Below are 23,801 nucleotides of genomic sequence, written 5' to 3'. Positions count from 1 at the left end.
TCTGCAAATTTTGAACTGAAACAAGTTTTTGACGGTACAATTCAGATGGTGACGAACCAGACTGAGATGTAACTTTTGGATAAGAATCACCTGCCCTGATGTTGTGATCTAAACCTTTAAATAAACCCCCCAATCACCAGTTTCCTGCCTCCAGGCCTTGTGAGAACACTGGTTTAATTCACAAGGAGGTTTCAATTAAATGGAGCACGAGGTTAAACTGAGATGCCTTGCAGACTAAAAGTGTTCCTGATTGGAACAAAGTTAAAACAGCCACTACAATTATCAAAAACAACTTTCAATCTCATCCACCAGATCACATGTCCTGTACGTGTCCTGGTCACTGACCTGTTTCTGCAGCCTCTCGTTCTCCTCCTGCTCGGCCTTGGCTTTCTCCTGCGCCTCCTGCTCCTCCTGAGCTTGCTGGGCTTCGTCCCGGACACGCTGCTGCTCGGCCATGAATCGAGCCTCCTCCTCTCTGCGCTTCCTCTCCTCGACCTCCCGGGCCATCGCCTCCTCCCGGAGGATCCTGAAAAGACGTAGCCGTGTTACATTACCATATATATTATTATATATCTGCAGTTGTAAACCTGAGAACAACCTTTAGTTGTCCCACAATTCTCAGAAGTCATACTTCCGTACCCGAGGCTAAAACCGCAGCTGACACATAAAGTAGCAGGCCTGAGGCCACTGAAATGATTTAAACACATAAATGATCCTTCTTTTATAAATGAAAGGGAACTTTTAAATGAAAAATTATTCAGTTATTCAAAACCTCCACTGTAAAAAAAAACCCTGGTAAAAACATGTCGGTAACGCTTTATTTTATGGGCAAAAATGTCTCTATAATTCTAATAATTCTGTACAACCTTTCCTGGGAAGAGCGATGTAACTTGGTCATAATTACAGACAGACAAGTATCAGAGGTACTAGTGCAAATAATTTACTCAACAACAACTTGTCTCCGGGCAGCGTAAATAATAAATGGCAATAACAAAGTTTCCAATAAATGATGAATTGCGATCATTCATTTTATTTGCTTTTTTCCCCCATTTATTTGGGTTTAAAGGAGCAATATGTAGCACTGACAGCTAGTGTTTAAAATGGGTACAAAATGGGTACAAATTCAAAACATTGGAGCCGTGGCCCGTCTGCTTCTCCTGTGTGACTGATAGCGTGTGTTAGCATCACGCTGTTAGTCTCTGGCCAGCAGAAGTAGTTTGAATCACTTCACCGGCTGTGTCTCTCAAATACTCTCTGTCTGTCTTGATAACCCAGCAGCACACGGACCACAGAGAGATGTGCCGAGGCTTTTCAGGTCGGGTAGAATCTAATGTTAACGTTATCTCTGTTGATCCAGTTTGTTTGCTTGCTTCCATGGCTGCAGGAGGCTGTGTTTATGTGCCAGTTTGTTTCATATTATGTGGCAACGGGGTGTTGAAATGGGCAGTGGACGGGATCACACCGGCCAAAACAAAAACAGATGTTTCAGACCGGAATGGAAATTTCAAATGAGAACATACTGGCTGTAGCATCGTTGTCAGAGAAGCCAGTATTTCAATTCAGCATGTCTCCTTAATCTCTGATGACATATCATTTATTACAGTAAATATATTACATACTGGTCCTTTAAATGGAGAAATTCTTTCATGGAAGTTCCTATTTTTCCTGCAATCTTTGCCAAATTACATAGAAATTATTAGGAAATTAAGAACTTGTAAAATAAAGCGTCACAAAATCATCAATTTTTTTTGTCAGAAAAACAAATATACTGCAGCAAGGTAGTTGTGTTGTGTTGAATTACATCATGTTGTAAGGTGTTCCTGTTATTTTGTCATTCTAGTGTTCGGTCTCTTGGTGGTAAAGATGACATTTCATTTCATGCCCTTTAACGGCATCAACCTGTTGTCACACTGTTTATAGATATTAAATGATATGATATGATGAATAATAAGTTGTTGTGTTGATATATTCATGTTGACATTGAGCCTTACTTGTTCTTTCGCTCCTGCTCCAGACGCTCCTGCTCCTCTCTCTCCCGCTGCTCCCGGGCTTGTCTGCGTTTCTCTGCCAGGACACGAGCAGCCTCCTCCTGGTTGTTGGTGCCTGCTGACGGTCTGCTGGTTGGTGCAGCCGGGGTGGTGGAGGCAGTGGTAGCAACAGCGGTGGCGGCGGGTGCAGCAGATGGAGCAGGATTACCGGTGGAGGCTGCAGGAGGAGAAGCAGCCGAGGCGGCCGGCTCTACGTTTGGAGCAGCTGGAGAGGCCGCTGATGCAACCGCTGGGCTGAGGGAAGGAGGTGTAAGCGGTGCTGTGGACACCACGATGGCAGGAACATTACTGGAGTCTATTAGAGAGAAGACAAAGAGAGGACAGGTGGTGCTTATGTTTCTAAAAACATAATAATAAGGAAGCAAACATCTGGTTTACCAAGAACATACTCATTAAAACATCTGAAGAATAAGATGAGGGAAAATCGCTAGACTGCCAGATGATGCATTTTGAAATTGTTTATTATGCAGCTATGATTCAACATTGAATTTTCATTTTACTAAATTAACAATTTAAAGTAAAGCTGATTCATTAAAAACAGACATAAAGGACTCTATTTTCATGAGCGCAGCAACAAGGCGTAGATTGCAATGAAGTGCGCCCTGCCCAGTGCGTCGGCGTTATGCCAAACATACTTTTGGTAATTTTGTGCTGTGACGATCATGGCTAATCACATTTGCTACTTTCATCCCTTTTTACTGGAAACACAGCCGACGCCATGACACACGGACAGTTTGGGAAATCCTGTGGAGAGTTTTCCTCACAGGAAACTTTATGCAGAGAGTCAAATGTGAATACAGCAGCTCAAATATCCTGCCAACAGGAGATGATGTCTCTTTTTAAATTTAATTCACTTCTCAGGACACATTGCAGATCCTACAGTCATTTCTGTGCGTAATAGTGCAGACATCACAATGATCCATACAATAACAGTCCGTAGTTCAATATCACCGTAGTGCCATGAATAAAATAAAAGTGTAATTTAAAATGCAGCCTATTTTTTGTTGTTATTATTATATTCCTGTTTTTACTCAGTTAGATTGGACTGATTTAGGGCCGGGACACATGCAGCCTCTTTAACCACCGGGACAACGCACGGTTCAGTTACTGGGTTCCTTCTCTTGTGCCAACTTTCAAGGGCACAGAGGCAGTTTGTACCTGACACTGCTAAACGACCATGGCCAGCTAACCGTGTCATCTGATCTTCTTCCAAACGCTCTAGTTTACTAATACAATATTAATAACATAACATATCTATGATATTTCACTATATAATCAACTTCTTCTCCAGCATACACTCATAATTACAGAAGAACGGAAAGATATCTGCCGGCTGTGATTTGGTTGTTCCTCGTCACATGACATGCGCATTCCAAAACTTCAACAACTTTTAAACTCGGGTGCAACAATGGATTTGCGGGGCGCAAAAAAACACGGCATGTGAACGAAAAATAACTGTCAGGGAACAAAATAGTTACATGCTTAATCTTCATATTACGGTAATTACACAAATAAATTGGGAATTAAAAAAATAACAATCTTTTTGCTTCTGGGATCTTGAGTATAAAATTTAAACCAAATGATGTTGATGACCACGGCCACAAGTCTACCTGCATTGGAACTAAAAATGCGGAGCTCCAGCAGGTGATGCTTGCAGCCGTTCCACCCGGATGGATACGCCGGGGGAGGGCTGGTAGGAGTGGAAGTTATCGGCGGAGAGAGAAGTTTAAATTAAAATATGTGAACAGTTTTCAATGTCACCTACACGGCTGTTGATTTGCAGTGGAAATTACGTGGAATAATTCATCAAAAGACCAAAACATCTGATGTGCAACATAAGCAGGGAGGTTTCTGTGGTTATTTTACGACAGTCTATCAAACCACAATTACACCGGTTCAATTTTGTGCAACCCGTGTTCAAATCACTCCAGTTAGAGGCCGGTCAGAATCTCGCACAAACTCAGTAATCACACCGTTTTTTAACACGAATGTGGGCCAAAACCTCCAGGTCACCTTGAAGCTTGGATATCGTCTCCATGGTAACCACAACTCACCCTTTTTCTCCTCTGGAGCGTTGGGCTGCTGGGCTTTGTGGCCCGTTGCCACGGCGACCGCAGTGACCGTCTGGGGCTGCATCCTGGCGGGCGTCTGGGCTCGTTTGGGTCGGGTCTTGGTGCCAGTAGGTGTCTTTTTGCCCGTGGGGGTTTTGGAGGCTGCTGCTGCTGCTGGCACCATCGGGGACAGGGGCCGACCTTTGGGGGCTGCGGGTGATGGAGGTCTGTTTTTGAGCTTCGGGGTGCTGATGAGAAGAGAAGGAGATGGAGGGGGAAGTGAAACATGAGTCAAAGAGAGAGTTGGTGGCACAAGAGATGAGGTTTTCATAGCGGTGTAGGAAAAGGTAATGAGGTTCCCAGTGCACTTCATAAGAACCATAACTAGGTCATGTGTAAGACATTAGTGACTCCGTCTGAATCTCCATGAATCTTTGGCTGCAGGCGGGGTGTAACCTTAGCTGAGCCATCTTTTATTTCCCCCTGTGCATCAGTCAGGAAAACCCCTTTCTGTCTGACTGTCCGTTGGCAGACTGGCCCTCGCCTGCTGACTGAACGGTGTCCAGCCCTTTTAGTTAGATTATAGCACCTTGGACCATCTGTCAGACATTAACCTGCTCCGAGGATAAAGCATGAGAACACATGAGCTTCCTATCTCTCTCTCTCTCTCTTTCTCTCAGCCTCTCTCCTGCCAAATCCTCAATATAGAATGAACTGAACATTTTTCTGGTTAAAATACGGGATGTATCGATCTACAGACACCACCCTGTATGATACCTGGTCTCTGGCCTGGATCTCTGGGTCGTGGTGGTGGGCGATATCGTCTGTCTCTTCTTCTGCACTTTGTCTTTTGTGATAGCGTTCTTCTCTTTTTCATTCTCCCTCTCCTTGTCTTTCTTCTCTTTCTTCTTTTTGTCCACCTTGAAGAAAGACGGGACACAAACAATCAGTTATTACCTCAGGCTGAGGCTGATATATATATATACGGTATATTGCAGTTAAAGGTCTTTCGTTAAATGTCAGTATCGTCAACATTACACATCACATTATAAAACAAGCATTTCAACCTGGCATGACAGTTTATTCCCTTTGCACATGCTATTTAATAACTGAATTGTGAAATTAGGGGCAGTTTAAAATTTATTTTTTACCACTTGCCGTAACATATTATCATCCAAAGTTGGTGAACGTGTTATTTACGTGTTAACATTTGCCTATTTACACACCCAGCACAGAGCAACATTGCCATTCATTTGGAGTCGTGTTGCAGGCCACCTGACAAATGTAAGTCCATTATTCTCTCTCTTTGAGCTCTGTTTTGGTCTCCACCACCTCCTGAAGGAACGTCTATTTCTTTAGCTGCTAAATCATCCACAATGTTCACCAGCTAGTCGCTAACCAGTGGGCAACTCCAGGGTCTGAGATGTGAAGCCAATGCTGAAGTGCCTTCAACTTGCATTCTTTCTAATAGCCAGCAGGGGGCGACTCCTCTGGTTGCAAAAAGAAGTCTGATTGTATAGAAGTCTATGAGAAAATGAGTCTACTTCTCACTTGATTTATTACCTCAGTAAACATTGTAAACATGAATTTATGGTCTCAATCGCTAGTTTCAAGTCTTCTTGAATACAGCATGATGTTCATTTAGTAAATTATGGTCCCATTTAGAGTCAAATAGACCATAAAGCAGGGGATGCTTTAGGGGGTGGCTACCTTGTGATTGACAGGTCGCTACCACGGCGTTGTCCGGTCTGGAGGTTGTCCTTGTTTTCTTCTTACAACTTTAACCCTTTCACAGTGTGTTTTCAGTTCATGAAAGTTAATTGTAATATTTTGGTTGCCAAAAAAATTTCTTATTCAGCGTTCGGTTGTATTTAGCTCCACCCTCTCGTGTCACTTCTGGTTGCAAAAAAACAAGATGGCAACTTCAAAAGGCTTCAAAACGGCAGTCCACAAACCAATGTGTGGTTTCTAACTTTGTCTGTCTGCTGTTTGGTGCTGGGCAGGTAGCGTACAGTGCCACCATGAGAGCGAACCAAAACAGTAAAGTTGCATAAAACCAAAACAATGAGCTGAAAGATGCTAAAATGTAGGGTGATAATTCTCTGTGAGTTTGTCACTGCGAGCGACACCTTTCACATTACCTTCATACGACCCATTGTTCATATAAAGCATTAGATTAGTGCAGGTTTAAAGTCCAAATCTAGGTTTCCATTGCCATCTAACAGGTTTGATGGATCCCTAGAAGTGATTTCATTAGTACAATTTCCAGTGAAGATGTTAAATGTGTCATGATGGTCTGAATTTAGTACATGAAAGATCCAAAGATGAGCGTTAACACCACAAAAATTACGTTATAAAACAATTAAATCCTTATCAACACATTAAAAAAGAATTCCACAGCAAAAACAGTGCATATATTTACAGTAGGTTTGTGTATATGAGAGTCATTAATGTGTGCCTACCGGTGTGGAGTTTCGCCGGCGCTGGCGCTGGGTGATGTCCGGCGTGCTGGCAGAGGAGACCCTCCAGCGCTCGGCGTTCGGGTGGTGATGGGAGCAGGCGGTCAGCGGGCTGGCGGAGGCTGAACGGGAGCAGTGATGAGAGTCTGAGTAACACATGAACATGCAGAGAGCGGCAGCAGGGCCGATCGTCAGGGGCCCCACACAAACACAACACACACATAAACACATACGTACGTACACACACATACACCACGCAGAGTGATAATAAAAAGCCTCTCAGTGAGGAAACAACATGCTGCGAGACAATGACTCAATCTAGCCGGCAGATAAAGTAATGACAGCTGAGGAGGAGGAGGTGACATATTTTACTGGTTTTTGATAGGATCTTATTGATTTCACGTATAAAGCTTAATCATATTTTTATTGTTATCCATTAGAGACTTTTGACCCCATTTCCCCTCAGGAATCAATAACTATTCCGATAATAGATTAATCATTTATAAAGAAAAAATGCTGAATATTTGCTGGTTCCAGCTTCTTAAATGTGAGATTCTGCTGCGTTTCTCTGTTTCATATAATTGTAAATTGAATATCTAACAGTTTTGGACTCTTTGGTGTGCCTTTTTCACAACATTTTTACATTGTTAGACTAAACAATGAATCGATTAAATCAACAAATTAACTGATATGGAAGATAATCATAAATTGCAGCCTCATCTTCAAACCAAACATCACAACAGGATGTTATATAGAAATATGAATACATAGATCCATAGAGATAAAGAAAGAGTAATAGGGAGGGGAAAAGATAAACACTGAACTGAAACAAGTTATTTATAAAGCAAAACTGCCAAACATTTGCTGATTACATTATTAACTGACAGATTAATCAATAATGAAAATAATTGTTGTTGAGAAAACAATCTGACCACGAGGTCTATTTGCATTTTTTTTCTGGCCATTTTAAGGACTTCAAAGTTGAAACTCAAATTTTAAGGTGACTTTGGCGAACTGTCAAGACAAGTGCTCGGGGAAAAAAATGGAAATTTGAACATCTGCAATTTCATGATAACTGGGTGAACTCCGTCTGTGAATGAAGGTCATATGATACGATCAAAAGCTCCAGAACATGGACCTTGTGGTGAGATTGTTTCCTATCTTTCAATCGAACCAAATATCACCCTAGAGTTTTATATAAAAAACATAGAGATGAAGACAGAAAGATAAAGATATGCCCCAGACAGGGTCTCATACTCACTGGAGTCGCTGTTGTTGAGGAGGGTGGCGGCGCTGCGACTCCGGGCCAAGAAGGACAACGTGGGCGTCATGAGCCGCTCCACGATCCGGCTCTCCCACGGGCTCAGACGCAGGCTGCGGGCTGACATAAGAGGACGCAGTCAGTGTCGGGTTAGTGTCAGAGCTGCACCACAGCTACTCACCACAAAGACACCCCTCGTATCTCCTGCATACTGTCGCACAGGTGAACACACTCGCTCTGCAGGAGGTGTACCGCTCCTCACTGATGACACTGCAGCACATCCTCTCTTCCCTCACACACACTTACAAACACACACACACACACACTGAACTGGGTTTGATTTTTCTGCATTATCGTAACTTGCAATTTTTAGGTTTGTAGCAGGCTCAGTTTTAAAGCTAGAGTGAAGATAGGAGGTTAAATAACGCTCCAAACTTGATTCAATTTTGGCGAGGAAAAACTGGCATGGCCATTTTCAAAGGGGTCCCTTGACCTCTGACCTCAAGATATGTGAATGAAAATGGGTTCTATGAGTACCCACGAGTCTCCCCTTTACAGACATGCCCACTTTATGATAATCACATGCAGTTTGGGGCAAGTCATAGTCAAGTCAGCACACTGACACACTGACAGCTGTTGTTGCCTGTTGGGCTGCAGTTTGTTATGATTTGAGCATATTTATTATACTAAATGCAGTACCTGTGAGGGTTTCTGGACAATATTTGTCATTGTTTTGTGTTGTTAATTGATTTCCAATAATAAATATATACATGCATTTGAATAAAGCAGCATATTTGCCCACTCCCATGTTGATAAGAGTATTAAATACTTGACAAATCTCCCTTTAAGGTGCATTTTGAACAGATAAAAAATGGACTATGGATTATGGACTATGGACAATCATACGTTTAATCGCGATTAAATATTTTAATCGATTGACAGCCCTAGTTGCTAATAATCCCTTACTTATTGGACAGGGAAACAAAGAGTGCGCACAACTGCAGCGAGTAGGTAGATCAACGTTGAAGCAGAACGTCAGTCTGTAAACTTTGATGGATTTTTGGGTAAAAAAAACGTAACTGATCATCTGACTACTCAGGTTTCTTCACATTTTTAGTGATGTCTGATACCAGAGTGAGAGTACACTGGTATCTGACATAACCAAGAGAAACATAAACAAGACCAACACTAGTTGTCCTATAAGCTAACTCCACCATTGTGGTTTAACTCATCCAGTGAAATTAGTTTTGACAACTCAAACTCCAGTCTGCCAACCAGACACTCTCAGACTCAAAGATACAGAGAAATCATACCGGATGAATGACTGAACTTCAGCCCACATGTTGCACACAGTACCAGACATTAGATAACAACACACAGAGGAGCAAACCCAAGTTAATTTTCATTACTTACCACTCAAAAAACACATCACGTAAAAGCCAGCGTAGCTGTTTACTTGAATCCAATCAAACCAAAATGCAGTGCAAAGTCAGTTTCTGGTGAGTTCAACATTAGCGTTACGCACACTACTGACTTTAAACTGTATATACTGGTATCATACGGTGTGAATCTAACGGTTATTGAGTGTCATGTGATGAAAATTCAGCACATTATGATGTCCAGAATATAATCAAATGCATTGTAATGACGGGGGGAAATACACACAGACTAATAAATCATTCTCTCGTGAGTAAAGCAAACTTAATGCCAGAGAATAAAGTTGTGTTTAGCCAGAGGTCGGCACCGTCTTTGATTCTGGCAGAATCAAATGAGTCTTGTTAGAAACTACAGATGCCTGTGTATGAATTTTAAAAAGCACAAGACAAATACTAGAAAACCCCCGAAAGGGAATAGACGGAGAAAGACGATGAATGATGCAGAGTGAGAGCTCTGATTTAGAGACTCTTCACTCAGAATATCATAGAGACGAAGCTCAAACTTCTTCAACAGTAACTGGAATAAAGAAACAAACGTTTGAAGCATTTCCCTTCAAATAATTTAAACTTTAGACCTGCAGACTTAATATTTATCTTTTCACTCCACTACATTTATTTCAGATTTTACATACAAAACGTATGTGTTTCTAAAATATGATCCATTTTTATACAGTAGATAAACTACTTAGTAGTTAAAATGAGCTAAACTACTTCATCTGTAATAATAATCTAATAGAATAATATACAATAATATAACATTGATAGCTGTAATTTGGCTGCACAGGTAATTTTACTTTTGATACTTATGTACATACTGAAATAACAATAATAATGCAGGACTTTTACTTGTAAGTGAGTATTTTTTATTTTTTTACGTAACTCGACATTTTGGGAAATTCCCTAATTTGCTTTCTTGCCAAGAGTTAGATGAGAATATCAATTAAATTCTCATGTCTGACTGTGGTATTGATTTTCTCATCTAACTCTCTGCAAGAAAGCGAATAAGCATAGATGGTAGTTCCCAAAATGTGGTAAAAAAAATGTAGGATTAGTTCTTTTACTGTCCTGTCCTGCTCGTTTGAAACAGTACAATACAACAGAAAAGACGCGAGTGCACAGGAGACAACAACAACAACAACACAGATGGTCACAGAATGCACCATCTCAACCGGAGATCAAATGAATTACGACAGATTTTCAGCCCTCGCATAACAAAAACTGACAACATGTCGTGCAAAGATGTATGTTTAGTGGACAACTCGACCATGTGTACTGCTCCTTCGCAATGCTCTATTGTAGCGCATCACTCTGTTGGTATGCATGACAGCTACAAACACACACACATAGATAATAGTGCAATGACAACAGCGCTGCAGGAACGACACAAGTTGTGTTGTTATTACGCGTTTTACACTAAAAAACCCTTCTTGTATCAGAGCCTGGCCTTTCTTATGTAACAGTCACTTCTGCTGTAACGTTGGACGGATCATTTTTACAACATGTTTAATGACTAACTGATAACTCGACTACCTCCCGTTGCTAGGCAACAGTGTTTTCCCCTCCTCCTCTTCTTTTTTTCTCCAATGCGGCAAGAGGAGGCTGAGCTGAGCTAAGCTGAGATGAGCCGAGCTGAGCCGAGCTGAGCTGAGCTGCTGCTTGGTGATCGACGTTTCACCTGGAGGTAGATTGATGACTACATCTATAAACTTACCACCACCACCACCACACTATTACTGGTACACTGAGCATCTCTCAAGGCCAAAACACGAGCTCTGATATCAACTCAAATATGATTCAGCTCTGAAATCGTCCTTTCATGTTCCCGCAGTATCTGTATTATTAGTGATTATCAAGCACAGAATCTGTATCTCTATCGTAGCGACGGGGGGAGCCGAGAGCCGAGAGCCTGACTGCTGATTGCACTGTGGGTGATAACGATCTGTAATGACACATGTTTAGAGATGTGACGAATCTGAGATGAAGACAGCGCTGCTTATGTGCATGTGGCAACTCAGGAGTCTGATGAAATGAGTTTGATATAACAAGTTAATTTAAATATTTATCAGAATACGACAGCGTATTGCTGCCGCAAAGACAAAAAAAAAACATCTGCTCAGTTTCTTGTTACATGAAACGTTTTTTGTTTTAACGAGCTCCTTATGAGTAACAAGATGTTTTTCATTTTGTTGAGACATATTTTCCTTGTTTTTAGTACATACAATAGTCAAACGAAATGAACCGGGTCCGTCCTCGCCTGCTAAGTACATACCAAATTATTCTGGTCTTACGAGAAATATCACTTCATCCTGTTATATAACGAAACCTTCCCGTTAAAACAACATATAGAAGTTTACAGCCAACCGCTTTGATCCAGACTGAAATATCTCAACAACTATCGGATTGATTGTCATGAAATTTTGTACCAACATTCATGTTCCCCAGAGGATGTATCCTAAGGACTTTGTTGATCCTCTGATTTTCCTCCAGCGCCACCGTGAGGTTTACATTTGTGGTTTTGAGTGAAATGTCTCGACAACTATTGGATAAGCTGTTGAATACTTTGGTTTATAACTTATTAACACAGTTATTTACCAACTAACTAACTTTTGGAAAGAAGAAATAACACAATTTCCCTCTTACAAATAAAATGATGAATTCATAAGTAATAAAACGCATCACATTATCCCGTAATCGTGTGGTTTGCGACCACAGTGACTGGTGTTCTCGGCTAACATCAGCATGCTAACCTGCTAAGATGGTGAACATGGTAAACATCATACCTAACATCTGCATGTTAGCATTGTTATTGTGAGCATGCTGGCATCAAAGCACTGCCGTATCTAAGTAGCCGTTAGCATGGCTGTGCACACTTGTTTGTTATAAGAACATGCCCACTTGCTATGTTATGATGAGAAATGCTTTTAACCATATGTTGCTTTTGTGTAATTACATAAAGTTCATGATTTAACGATATTTCTTTAAGTAATGACGAGAAAATATGTAACAGAATCATTACAAATATGATGTTATATCATGTTAAAAGGATTGAGTTACAACGAGAAACTTTTCATGTTATAACGAGAAACTGAGCAAATGTGTTTTTGTCTTAGAGGCAACAATACGCTGCTGTAAATAACTAACCAAGCAAGAAAGGCTTAATCTCTATGGAAACAGACTATATATATATATATATACATAAAATAACCAAAATATAATACAACACATGTGCATTAAGTTGCTCTACTTTCACTGACAACAGTCACACTATAATATCCACCACCAATACCACCACCACCAACACCACACCAAACCACCAACAGTAAAGTGGAGGGGGACAACCAATAAAAGGTAAAATGTGAACTTAAAAACCTATGAAACAAAAACACATGTATCACAAAATATGGCTCGGTGATGTCGGAGGTGAAAGGGAGGCTGATCAAAAATGCAGAGGAGACTCAAATCAATGACAACCACCAACTGAAATCAACAAAAACCACGATGCATACGAGACCGAGAGCGTGATAAGAGGAGGGAGTAGGTGGTAAATGACCAGTCACCAAGCACAGGCAGGCAGGCAGGCCACCAGAGACGACAGTTATAATCATAAAAAGAAACCAAAAACCAGATTAGGGTAGGAGGAGTGGGGGGAGGGAGGAGGTGGAAGGGGATGAAGAGGAAGGGAGAGGGAGGGAAGGAGGAAGCCTGGTGGACATTGACGTCGGGTCGTCCTTACTTCTGTTGGGGGAGTTCCAGAGCGTGGCAGAGGACTTGGACAGCCTGTTGTTAATGACAGGGTCCACCTGTCTCGGCAAGTTGACCGTGGAGGCCGAGCATCTGCCTGCACCGGAGAGAACGCAACAGACAACAACTGTTCACAAGGCGGCCGGGTGCGGGCGGCCCCAGCTGAGGACTGATAAGAGATGTTGGGGGCTGCCTTCTCCTCTGATCTGATCGGAGAGATCAGTGACTCACCATTCTCTGAGGACTCTCATTGACATTGAGGAGGAGATTAATCTGACTTTGGGGTGGAAAATGGGGAGGAAATTTGAGGAAAGCGTGGGAAGGGTGTGGTCTAGTTAGAAATCACATTATTTAGAGTGGCTTTTTATCTGCTGCAAGAAATTATCACACTCGCTCTCACACACATTCAGGATCTTTCACACTACTGAAGGAGAGAAAACGTGTCTCGACCTCAGTGTCACGGGGTCCAAAAGAGGCAGCCCCGTCACATGTCTGACGGGCTGAAAAGGGGAATAAGCTCACAGCTCTCTGAAAACTCTCTTCACACTGCTAATCTAATGAAAACATGTTCATGGCAGCTCCCTTGTTGCTCTTCTCTCTTGACTCTGTGATCACTCTCAAATTGGTACTCAAAACCGAGTTTTTGCCTAAAATCACAGAGACGTTCACTGAGGAATTACAAAGGTTTAAATTACTGAGTGGAGCCCATCTGCCTCTGGTACCCCGCCTTTATGACAGCAAACCCTTCACAAGTTATTTCCTTGAATTGCATCAGTTGGACCAGTGAGTCACAGTCTGTGCAGCGTTGCTCAACATGAAGGTTTGAGTTACAGCGAGGGCGTGATATGCTCCTGTCATTGTGTCGGGATTGTCCCCCGAGCGGTTGCGGTTCATTTGAAACTCACTTTCTCTGCGGGAGGTCTGGTTGAGTCCGCCCGCCCAGGACCACCGCTGCGCGCGGATCTCGGCCCACGTCTTCTTTGTCGACCTCTTGATAGCTGCCTCGTATCGCTCCTGGAGGGACCACACAGTCACAACTGAGTCACACTCATAACAGTTCATTTGTTTAAAGGAACAGTTAGGCATTTCGGGAAATTTGCTTTCTTGTGGAGAGGAAATAAGTCATTCAGCATGAAAAAGCATAAAAAAATCAACTAAAAACATCAAGAGCAGGCAGCCCTTATTCGTACACAACATGTCGTGGTTTTATGGGGGTATCAGTGGTCCTTTGGAGGTGAATAGCTTAGCTTAGCATAAAGACAAGAAGCAGGGGAAAGCGCTTGCCTGGCTTTGTCCAAAGTTTTTAAAAAACTGCTCATTAGGGACTTCATGACAACAGTTAATTTGTCGGGCCAGTCCTCATGTGCAGCGTCTCCGCCCTTAACCTGGCAACCTCACTGTGACGACAAGACTCCAGAGAGTCACTGCTCTCGGCTGTTGTTAACCAAGAAGTTGTTATAATTGTCATTTTTCTGTCATTGTCATTTCTGTTTGAATACGGGTCAAACAAACAAGATAAGTGTTTAATAATGAGTTTTGAAGGCGTTGGTAAATGTATTTTTTAAGTTTGGAGAGAGCCAGACTAAATTATTGGTCCAGACATGAGAGTGATATTGATCTTCTCATTTAACTCTGGACACCAAAAAATAGATTTAGCAATCTGCGGTTTAGAAGAGAAACTATCTGTCTGGTAGAAATGCTCCCGGCTCATAGGCATGTGTAACTTGTGACAATGAGTCACAAGAAGACGCTGTTTCATTTTAAGAGTTCAAAAAGAAACCAAAAAATAGTTGGGAACCTCCGCTGTGATTAATAAATGTTAAATTACAGTGAAAATGAAATGAAAAATCTGCACTTATGACCACTGGAAAAGCTGCTGTACGGAGCCCATACTTGGCATCACAACTGATATTCAAGAAGGAATCAAATCCCGGTTACAAGGGCATAACTGTACTAAGCATTATGCTTGACTTTTTCCACCCTGACTTCAATTAACCCTAGATATTTTGGCGAGCAGGACACATTCCTGTCTCTGGCTATAACAGAAATCAGTCTGTGTTAGATACCATCGATTAAAACCATATTAGCTCAGCTTTGAAATTGCATCAGTGGGTTAGACCATCATTTTATTCATTGCACAATGCATGCTAACATGCTACAACATCTCACCTTGTTCTTTTCTAGTTTCTGTCTCTGTTTCTCCTCCAGCAGAACTCTGCGTTTCTCCGCCTTCAGCCTCTGCTCCTCCAGCTTCCTCCTGCGGTCCTCCAGCTGGCTCTCCCTCAGACGTCGGGCCTTATTCTCCTTCTCCAGCCACTGGGTCTTCTTCACCGCTGCAGGGTCACCACAGACAGGGGGGTTAACATTTAGACAGAAACGCCAAGGAGAGAGAGAGTAATAGAGATTACATGAGAAAGTTAGAAAATAAAAGGTTGCTGAGGATCACATTTGTTTGATATCTTTTCTTTCAATTTTGTGATTATCTGAATAGTGTTTTGTAAGAAAAGCCCAACCTATTTCTTTCCCTACAACGATGATAAGAACATCCTAATGATAACACACTTTTCTTATATGAATGGCACCTTTCCTGAATAATGTTTAGAAAATGCATTGCGGCTCTGTGAGGCTGCACTTAGTCACATCAATGATTTTAGCTAAATTATAACACATTAAAGACAAGTTAGCATCCTGACGTCTAGGTGATATTTACTGTGTTCATCGGTTTAGTCTGGCGTGTTAGCATGCTGCCAATTAGCAGTATAGCTGAGGCTGATGTAAATTTCATTAGTTTTACAGGTATTTGGTCATAAAGTATTGGACAAAATACAATTTTGTCCCGATTATGGCGCTAAATGAAAAGTTAAGGGATCACCAAAGTTATTACAATTCATCCTGATGGGGACATGAATGAGTGAACCAAATTTCATTGGCAATCCATCGGATAGTTGTCGAGACGTTTCACTCAAATCCACAAACCTCATGGTGGCGCTGGAGGAAAATTTAGGAGAGCACTTAAGTCAGTAAGATCCATCATCTGGGAACCATGAATGTCTGCACCAAATCTTGTGCCAATCCTTCTGGTAAATTTTGAGATATTTCAGTAGATAAATCAAACTTTGGCACTAGAGGAGAGTCAGGGAAGCACTAAGATCACGGGATTCATCCTCTGGAGATCATGAATATCTGAACCAAATTTCAATGCAGTCTATTAACCCTCTGAGACCCACAACAGACCCGTGTAGATGTCACATAGAAGTGACATACGTGACAGCTTAATTTGAGATGCAGTGATATTTTGTCTCATAAGTTGTTGCAGCAATTTATGGGTTGATACCATTTGTTACACAGATATGGAGCTAGATTTAACCATTTTTTACCACTCGAGAATTGATAAAAATGATCAATAATCTCTCCAAAGTACCACATTAAGACACCAAGACCTTGAGGGTTGCGTAGAAAAAGCCATGCTGTGATTTGGTACTCACTCTAGCTTTAAAACTGAGTCTCAGGGGGTTAAACAGATGTCAAACTATTGTGTATCAGCGTGGATAAAACATAAACGCTATTAAAAGGGACTATGAAAAGATACATAAAAGCTAAATGTGAAATATAGTAATTCAACAGTGATTTAAAGAAACGTCTTCTTACGTAGGTTATTCCATTCTTTGAATCCGACAAGTGTTTAATCACTTAATCTCTTGATGCTCAAACAGAATGGGTGAAGCAGATGGAAGACACTGTGTTGATTGCACTACAATCCTGATAACAGTAAATAAGCAGAAGTTCCCCGCTGTGTTTTACAGCACCCTCCAGCAGCAGACGCCTGCTTCTCTTTGCACATACGCCGCTGTGGCTCATTTCTCGGAGGAACAATTTAACAGCAATCAATCCTCGTGAATTAAACCTTCTATAGGCTGGACAGCAGCTGCCTCTCTTATAGCTTAGATTTATAGCTTTCTTAACACTTGCATAGAAGCCTGATCACACAACATATTTTTTAGCATGGTGGAGAGTTTAAACAATGGATGACGATGATGAGGGTGGGTTACATGCTGGATCCAACAAAAGGAATGAAATGACGTGTTTCAATATTACCTCATAATGCTGCGAGTTAGACTTTTTAGTAGATTTAGCTCTACGAGGATGTAGCCGTGTTGTGAGGCAAAGACGTGTTTTGTATTTAGTTCGGTATTCTGCAGCACATCTTCACTAATGAGGAACACAAGTCTGAGCCTCATCGATGAACAGAAAGCCTTTCTTCACTCCTCCATAAATCTAATTCCTGAAAAAAAATCCAATTACGTCTGCGTTCTGCGCAGCAGGATTGAAAAATATGTTGGGTGAATGCCTGTGAGCGTTGTCATTTTTGCAGAGTTTGCACAAAATATTCAGTGCACGGCTGCTGTTACATAACAATGCTCAATTCTTCACGATATTTGCAGATATATTTGTCGTTTAAGGGATGAATGTAAACATGTTTTTTGACCCACATGCCATTATGTGCATACTGTTCTGAACAAATTGCATGCTCCACATGAAAAAAGCCTTAACCATGTAATTACAGACAGAAACAGACTGCAGGAAACTAAACTTATCACAACTGAAGCTCAGATATTATCGATAAAAAGGCAGCAGAATTACCCTTTGACTGTGCTGCGGCATGACTACATTATTGATGCTAATGAAAGTAGTAATTAAATCTAATCTGTCTGAGAGGTCTGGTCTCAGTTCATGGTAATGACTGCTCATTTTTCACGCCCTTGGCTCCGCGGGACGTCTCTGCGGGGAGACGCCCGCCGTGCTCGGCTCTGATTGGCTGCCTTCATCCGCAGGGAGAAGCCCTGTGCTTGAAAACTACATATAGTATTTCATGTTTTTGGGCTAGAACTTTATTTTCATAAGAGAGAAAAGTTTCATTCTGCAGCCACAAAGTGAAACCATGATTATAGGTGTGGGACATGCACGCTGGCCGGGAATGTAGAAGAAGAAACATAACCAGAAACATTTATGTAAAAAAGTAGAAGTGCAGAGGGTTCAAAACTTTCCAGCGAGTGACGACAGAAAAACCCAAATTACATGAACAACAAAAACATGATCGATTCATGGAGGGAAGAAGAAAAGGCACGACTGTGATTCCGATCACAAGTTTGATTATTCCTAAATGGTACGACGGCTGCGGACGCTGAGGGTTTTAGTGAAGCCCCTTACCTTGCAGCTGAGTTTGTTGTTCTGAAAGCCATGCGAGGAGGAGAAACAATAAGAGACGACAATAACTGTCAGTCACGTCAGAGCAGAGTGACAGAGGAAAGAGGAAAGTTAATACTACATTGAGAATAGAAGATGTGCATGCATCAAGTTTGTTATAACAAATTCCAGCTTCATGCATCACCAGCAGTTTTTTTTTAGGAAAAATCCAATTTGTTCAAAGTTCAAAAAGCTCAAAATATTGTTTTATTCTTACCGATATATCTGGCTCTTTCCTCCCTCCGCTCCTTGGCAAGTTTCTGTCGTTGCTCTGAGCTCATCGAATCTGCAGGGAAAAAGAGAAAACAATTCTCTCAGTTGAATCTTCCCCGTCCTTAACCAAAGAAATTCTTAGTCGACAAACACTCATACAATTTTAAAACTCAGTTTCTCCACAAAGAATCACATTAAAAGCATCACTTTCAATTTCATGTTTACCAGAAACGTGCTCATAAGTTAAGGGATGCACCGATAACTAATCGACATCATGATGCATTATATTCTGGCATTTTAATTCTTGTTTTACCATTATTTTACCAAGTTGCTGGTGTACGAATTAATTGTTATTTATTATTTTAAAAAGTAAGTAAATTTATATCTATGTATTTATTTGTCACATTTTGTTCTACAAAGTTAGGAAAGCAATGTTTAAGTCAAGCCGGATGTTGCCTTACACATAAAAGAATGATTACAGTCACTTCCACACAGTGAGGCATACAACTTATTAATCAAACACTGGTATTGGATCGGTAATCAGGCGATTACCAAAAAGCCCAGGTATCGATATCAAGACTGAAAGAGTCGGATCGGTGCATCCCTACATACGTTTTTTGGAAAGAAGTCATTCAGCATGAAAAAGCATAAAAAACGACTAATCGACTAAAGAAATTTTAATCGACTAAGACCAAAACAAACGATTAGTTGACTAATCTACTAAAATGGGGCAGTCCTACAAACAGTTGCTACTCATCCAGAAGATACGGAGCAACACTATCATTGATTTGGAGTCGTGTTTGTCCGCCTGATGAATGTAAGTCCAAGCTCCGTCTCCACCAACTCCTGAGGGAAATATCTGTCTCTTTAGCTGCTAAATGCTCCACTATGTTCACCAGCTAGTCGCTAACTGTGTCTGTCTGCTGTTTGGTGCTGAGCTGGTAGCTTAAAGACAATAAAACGCTCAGTAGAGCTGAGGAGAACTGCTTCAGACATCCGGAAAGGAGCTTGGAGCAGAACCTCTGTTCAATCGCCTCAAAGCCAGCCAGTTGAGAGGGTTTGAGCATCTGATTAAGGATGCGTTCTAGACGCCTGCCTCTAGAGGTTTTCCAGGAACAACTCCAACTGAGAGGAGACCCTGGGCAGACCCAGAACATGCTGAGGGGGATTACATGTCCCATCTGGCCCGGGAATGTCTTGTGATCCCTCAGGAGTAGCTGGAGAAGAAGAAGGCCTGGGCTCACAGATTTGTGGTGGTCACAGCATTGAAAAATAATTTAGAAATTCAACAGAAATACATCATTCCTGACACAATTTCCCTGTTACTTTGATTAATCCACAATCCTGCAAACAGTTATTAATGGAACTGCTTTGTACCACAGAGAAATGGTCCAGTTAAAAAGAGCTGACAGCATGTTCTGTGGGTTATCCCGAGTAACAAGGACATCGTTTCTGGAGAGACATGTTGCTGCAGACTTTTTTATATATGGCATTTATCAAGACTGTGATTGACTGTTGATTGACTTCCATTGCATTGGGGTGGTGGCAGAAGTCTCAGAGACATAGAGTGTATATCAAAACCTGGAATTAATAAACCAAAATGATTTGCATTGATAGATTTCACACAGAAAATGATTCAATGATTTTGGCATTTGGCTGAAGCCCTTAACATTTTACAGACTCATCATAGGAAGTTTATTTTAGAGTTTCATTCATCGATTCATTCTCAAGGTCAAAATAGCTCCATCTCTTCGTACACTGACGATGTCAAAACTCTTGTGCAGCTCAACCGTAACTGTGATGAGCATCTGCTTTTCAGCCGTTCCCATCCGCAGTGATAATCAGCATGAATCCTGATGTAACACGAAGATTTGTGCGTCTCTTTCCACCTTTAAAACTGGCTGTGAAAAGCCACGAATGAAGAGCCCTACATAACGCTGAAAAACCAGGACCCCTGGGGTGCCCGTCTCCTTTTGTGCTTGCTCCTCCGTGCTATGTAATATGTATGCCGCGCATTCTCAACCAATCACGGAGGTTCCTGCAGCACTTCAGCCCCGTCTCCATGGCAACCTGAATTTGCTCCCCACCTTTCAGAGAGTTTTTTCCTACGCGGCTGCACACTTCAGTCTGGCTGATATGCAGACGCTACGGAGTGCAGAGAAAAATAAATCTCACGGGCCTGAAGGTCTCGTCCCCACTGAGACGTCACTTAATGCATCCGTCCCTCCCCACTCCACCATCCGTCTTCCTCCACTCTATACATCCCGTCTCCCACCATAGCAAATGACCATTTGGCTTTCAGCCACTACCATCTGTCTGGAGGGAACGACTCAATATACATTGAAACTTCCATCAGGACAAAACGTATGTGAAAACAATGCATGAATACTTTTAGGTTTTTACATCTGATAGATGGAGGATATAAAAATACCCCACATTAATTCACAGTTTCATACCTTTTAATGCCTTTTAAAGTGTTTTTGATCAACTTTTTTTCCTGAGAATGTGGGAGGCATTGCAGTGTTTTATGTGGAGCGACTGAACGATTAACACGGAGCAGGTTTTGATGAAGAAGAAAATAAACGAGCCCACAGCCTGACACAGTCACATGGCCAGAAGCAGTAGGAGGAAAAAGCTGACTCCACATTTTACACTACATCAGCAATTAAATGTACCTAATACTGTGAGAAAGGGTAGAAAATTAACCAGTTTGTAACAGAAACAAGGGTAAAAATTGCTTCTGCTTCCAATTTCCAGCAGTGGTAATAGTTGCTATTGTTAATTTGCCATTACAACACCACATTACAACAACTATGACCTTGTGACAGGCACTCGAATGAGCACCATTATCTCCCTGCTGCATCGCTCTGCCTTAATTACCTTTTTATACCTGGAACCCAGCATCCTATCTGATCCCAGCACTCTGCTATCTGCCTGCAAATGAAGCACACAAGTGCCAATACTGCACACTAAAGCAGACCCTCTCGTGTATTAGTGCTTATATGTGACAAACTAGAATTACCGCCTCACGGTTTATATGCCTCTCCCAACCAGTCAAGTTACCGTTTACATCCATATCCGTCCAAAATGTCATCACTTCATTTCATCCTGTTAGACATTTGTGTGAAATTGTCATAATTAGCACATGGATTCTTGAGTTATGGCTAAAAACGTGTTTTGTGAGTTCACAGTGACGTTTGACCACCAGAGTCTAATCAGTTCATCCTTGAGTCCGAGTGGACATTTGTGCCAAATTTGAAGAAATTTACTGCAGGCGTTCCTGAGATATTGTGTTCACGACACGGGTACAGACAACCTGAAAGCATAATGGCTTCGACCACGGCCATCGCCGGCGCGGTGGCATAAAATAGTAGCTTATCATTTCAAATATCAACAAAACGCTGCTGAAAAATAAGAACATTCAACCAGTCAAAGCCATATTTTCACCCCTATTTTCTCCACCTAGTTGTACGACCCCGCTCTCTCTCCATAGGAAATCAATGTCATCATGTGTCGATGGCTTACGGTGTGTAACGACGGAGAGGCGACTATTTGTTCTAAACAACAATGGCGGCTCCTGAAGAGGTTAGCCTACATGCTGCTATAACATTAGTTCTATTAGAACTATAGAGTATTTCTTCTTTGAAAGAAGAGTAAAGATCGGCACTGAAGGCTTTTCTCGATGGAAAAGATGTTTTCGCTCTTCTCCCAACTGGCTTCAGCAAGACTTTGATTGATAGATAGTTCAACCAATCACCTGCCAAGGTTTCCAATGACGGCTTCTCAGATGGTTTTGTGTAACAAACCATCTGCCGCGTCAGGTTAGCTGTTCTGGACTTTGGACCTTGCCAGCTAAACCAAGACCGACTCTTCTGCGTATATAACAGATATTATATTATTAGAAAACACTCCATAAACTTTCATTGTTATGCAGATGATACCCAATTATATCTATCGATCAAGCCAGACGAAACAAACCAGTTAACTAAACTTCAAGCATGCCTTAAGGACATAAAAACCTGCATGACCTGATGTTAAACTCAGACAAAACTGAAGTTATTGTACTAGGCCCTGAAAGCCTCCGAAACAAATTATCTAATCATATAGTTACTCTAGATGGCATTGCCCCCCCCCCAGCTGGTCTCGGCAGATGGCCGCCCACCCAGAGCCCGGTTCTGCTCCAGGTTTCTTCCCACTAAACGGGGAGTTTTTCCTGACCACAGCGCGCTTGGTGGATCTTGTTGGGTCTCTAAACTATGGTGTACGGTCATAGACCTGCTCTATATATAAAGCGTCTTGAGATAACTTCTGTTGTGATTTGACGCTATATAAAAATAAATTGAATTGAATATTGAACAACAGAACATCCATAACTCTACCTTTCTTGGGCTGAGGGCTGCTGCCCGGAGTGGAGGGCCTCACATCTGTCTTGGAGGAGTCATCTGTCTTGGTGGGGGTCTCCGTTATGGGGCTGGAGTCTGTTTTAGGAGAGAGGTCTGTGACGGCTGAGTCGTCTGACGTCAGGATGTCTTTCCCCAAAGACTTGTCCCCATTCTGGATGGACGGAGACTCCGTCTGCAGAGGAAGAGCTGGAGGATGGAAAAAGACAAATTGATTAAGATGCCACAGATGTTTAATTATCCGATGTGTCACAACATTAAATCATCCTGATAATGTTCATGTAGTTTTCTGCGTGCTGTCACTGACGCTTTCTGTCCAATATGTGACGTCTTGTTGCATCAGTAGTGTTTTCTCCAAAGTGACGTTTTCAATAAACGCAAGTGACTTTCTTTCTACATCCATTGCTGACACACCTTTACTGTAAACCTGCAAATCCCTTTGCGACTTCATTAACACAACGCTCTCGCCTCATTAGAAATCATTAACATCTCTTTCACACGCAATTCACACACATCAGTCGATTCGCAGCAAGACGCTGCACTTCCCCCTCCGTCCCTGAAGGCTTTCAGTCCTGCAGAGAGAAGGCCTCCTGTCAACAGCGTTAAATACACGAGCAGTAGGTGAGACACAAGCGTGGGAATAAATCTCTAAAGGTTAGCTTTTAAGGAGTGCAACTGAAGCAACAGACTCACAGTATCACAAAAAAAAAGACAGAGAGGCTAAATACACATTGATTTTTCCTGTAGGGGTGGAAGAAACAGTGGAGGTTGTTGTGTAAAGTCTATTTCAGCTTGCTTCCCTAAAAATAAGAATCCTCACATAGTGGTTATCAGGGGGATAATTAATGGTAATGGGCTTAATTATCCCCACAGAGCCAAACTGAGCTATAAATCCCCTGACTTCTCTGTGGGGCACAAAATGCTCATAGCTGTTAAAGCTGAAAGTAA

General features: G+C 41.8%; 1 protein-coding gene across 6 annotated transcripts in view; it reads right to left on the bottom strand.

Moving 5' to 3' along the window:
* LOC141754456 (uncharacterized) overlaps positions 1-23,801 on the bottom strand; it is a 53,348-nt gene that overhangs the window by 5,163 nt on the left and 24,384 nt on the right. Inside the window, exons 2-13 of one of the 6 annotated variants that reach the window (XM_074613520.1) lie at positions 22,833-23,042; positions 18,458-18,526; positions 18,205-18,225; positions 15,166-15,329; positions 13,902-14,010; positions 12,989-13,093; positions 7,820-7,939; positions 6,562-6,704; positions 4,877-5,019; positions 4,103-4,347; positions 1,992-2,343; positions 346-526 (exon numbers count right to left, since the gene is read on the bottom strand). In XM_074613520.1, the coding sequence (XP_074469621.1) occupies positions 346-526; positions 1,992-2,343; positions 4,103-4,347; positions 4,877-5,019; positions 6,562-6,704; positions 7,820-7,939; positions 12,989-13,093; positions 13,902-14,010; positions 15,166-15,329; positions 18,205-18,225; positions 18,458-18,526; positions 22,833-23,042 (1,862 nt within the window). The remainder of the gene's footprint in view (positions 1-345; positions 527-1,991; positions 2,344-4,102; positions 4,348-4,876; positions 5,020-6,561; positions 6,705-7,819; positions 7,940-12,988; positions 13,094-13,901; positions 14,011-15,165; positions 15,330-18,204; positions 18,226-18,457; positions 18,527-22,832; positions 23,043-23,801) is intronic. The other 5 variants (XM_074613522.1, XM_074613524.1, XM_074613526.1 and 2 more) reach the window with 5 other exon arrangements.

This window comes from Sebastes fasciatus, chromosome 17 (assembly GCF_043250625.1).
Source record: "Sebastes fasciatus isolate fSebFas1 chromosome 17, fSebFas1.pri, whole genome shotgun sequence".
Lineage (NCBI taxonomy): Eukaryota > Metazoa > Chordata > Actinopteri > Perciformes > Sebastidae > Sebastes > Sebastes fasciatus.
Note: the sequence above shows the minus strand (reverse complement) of the source record. Positions and strands in the feature narration are given on the sequence as shown.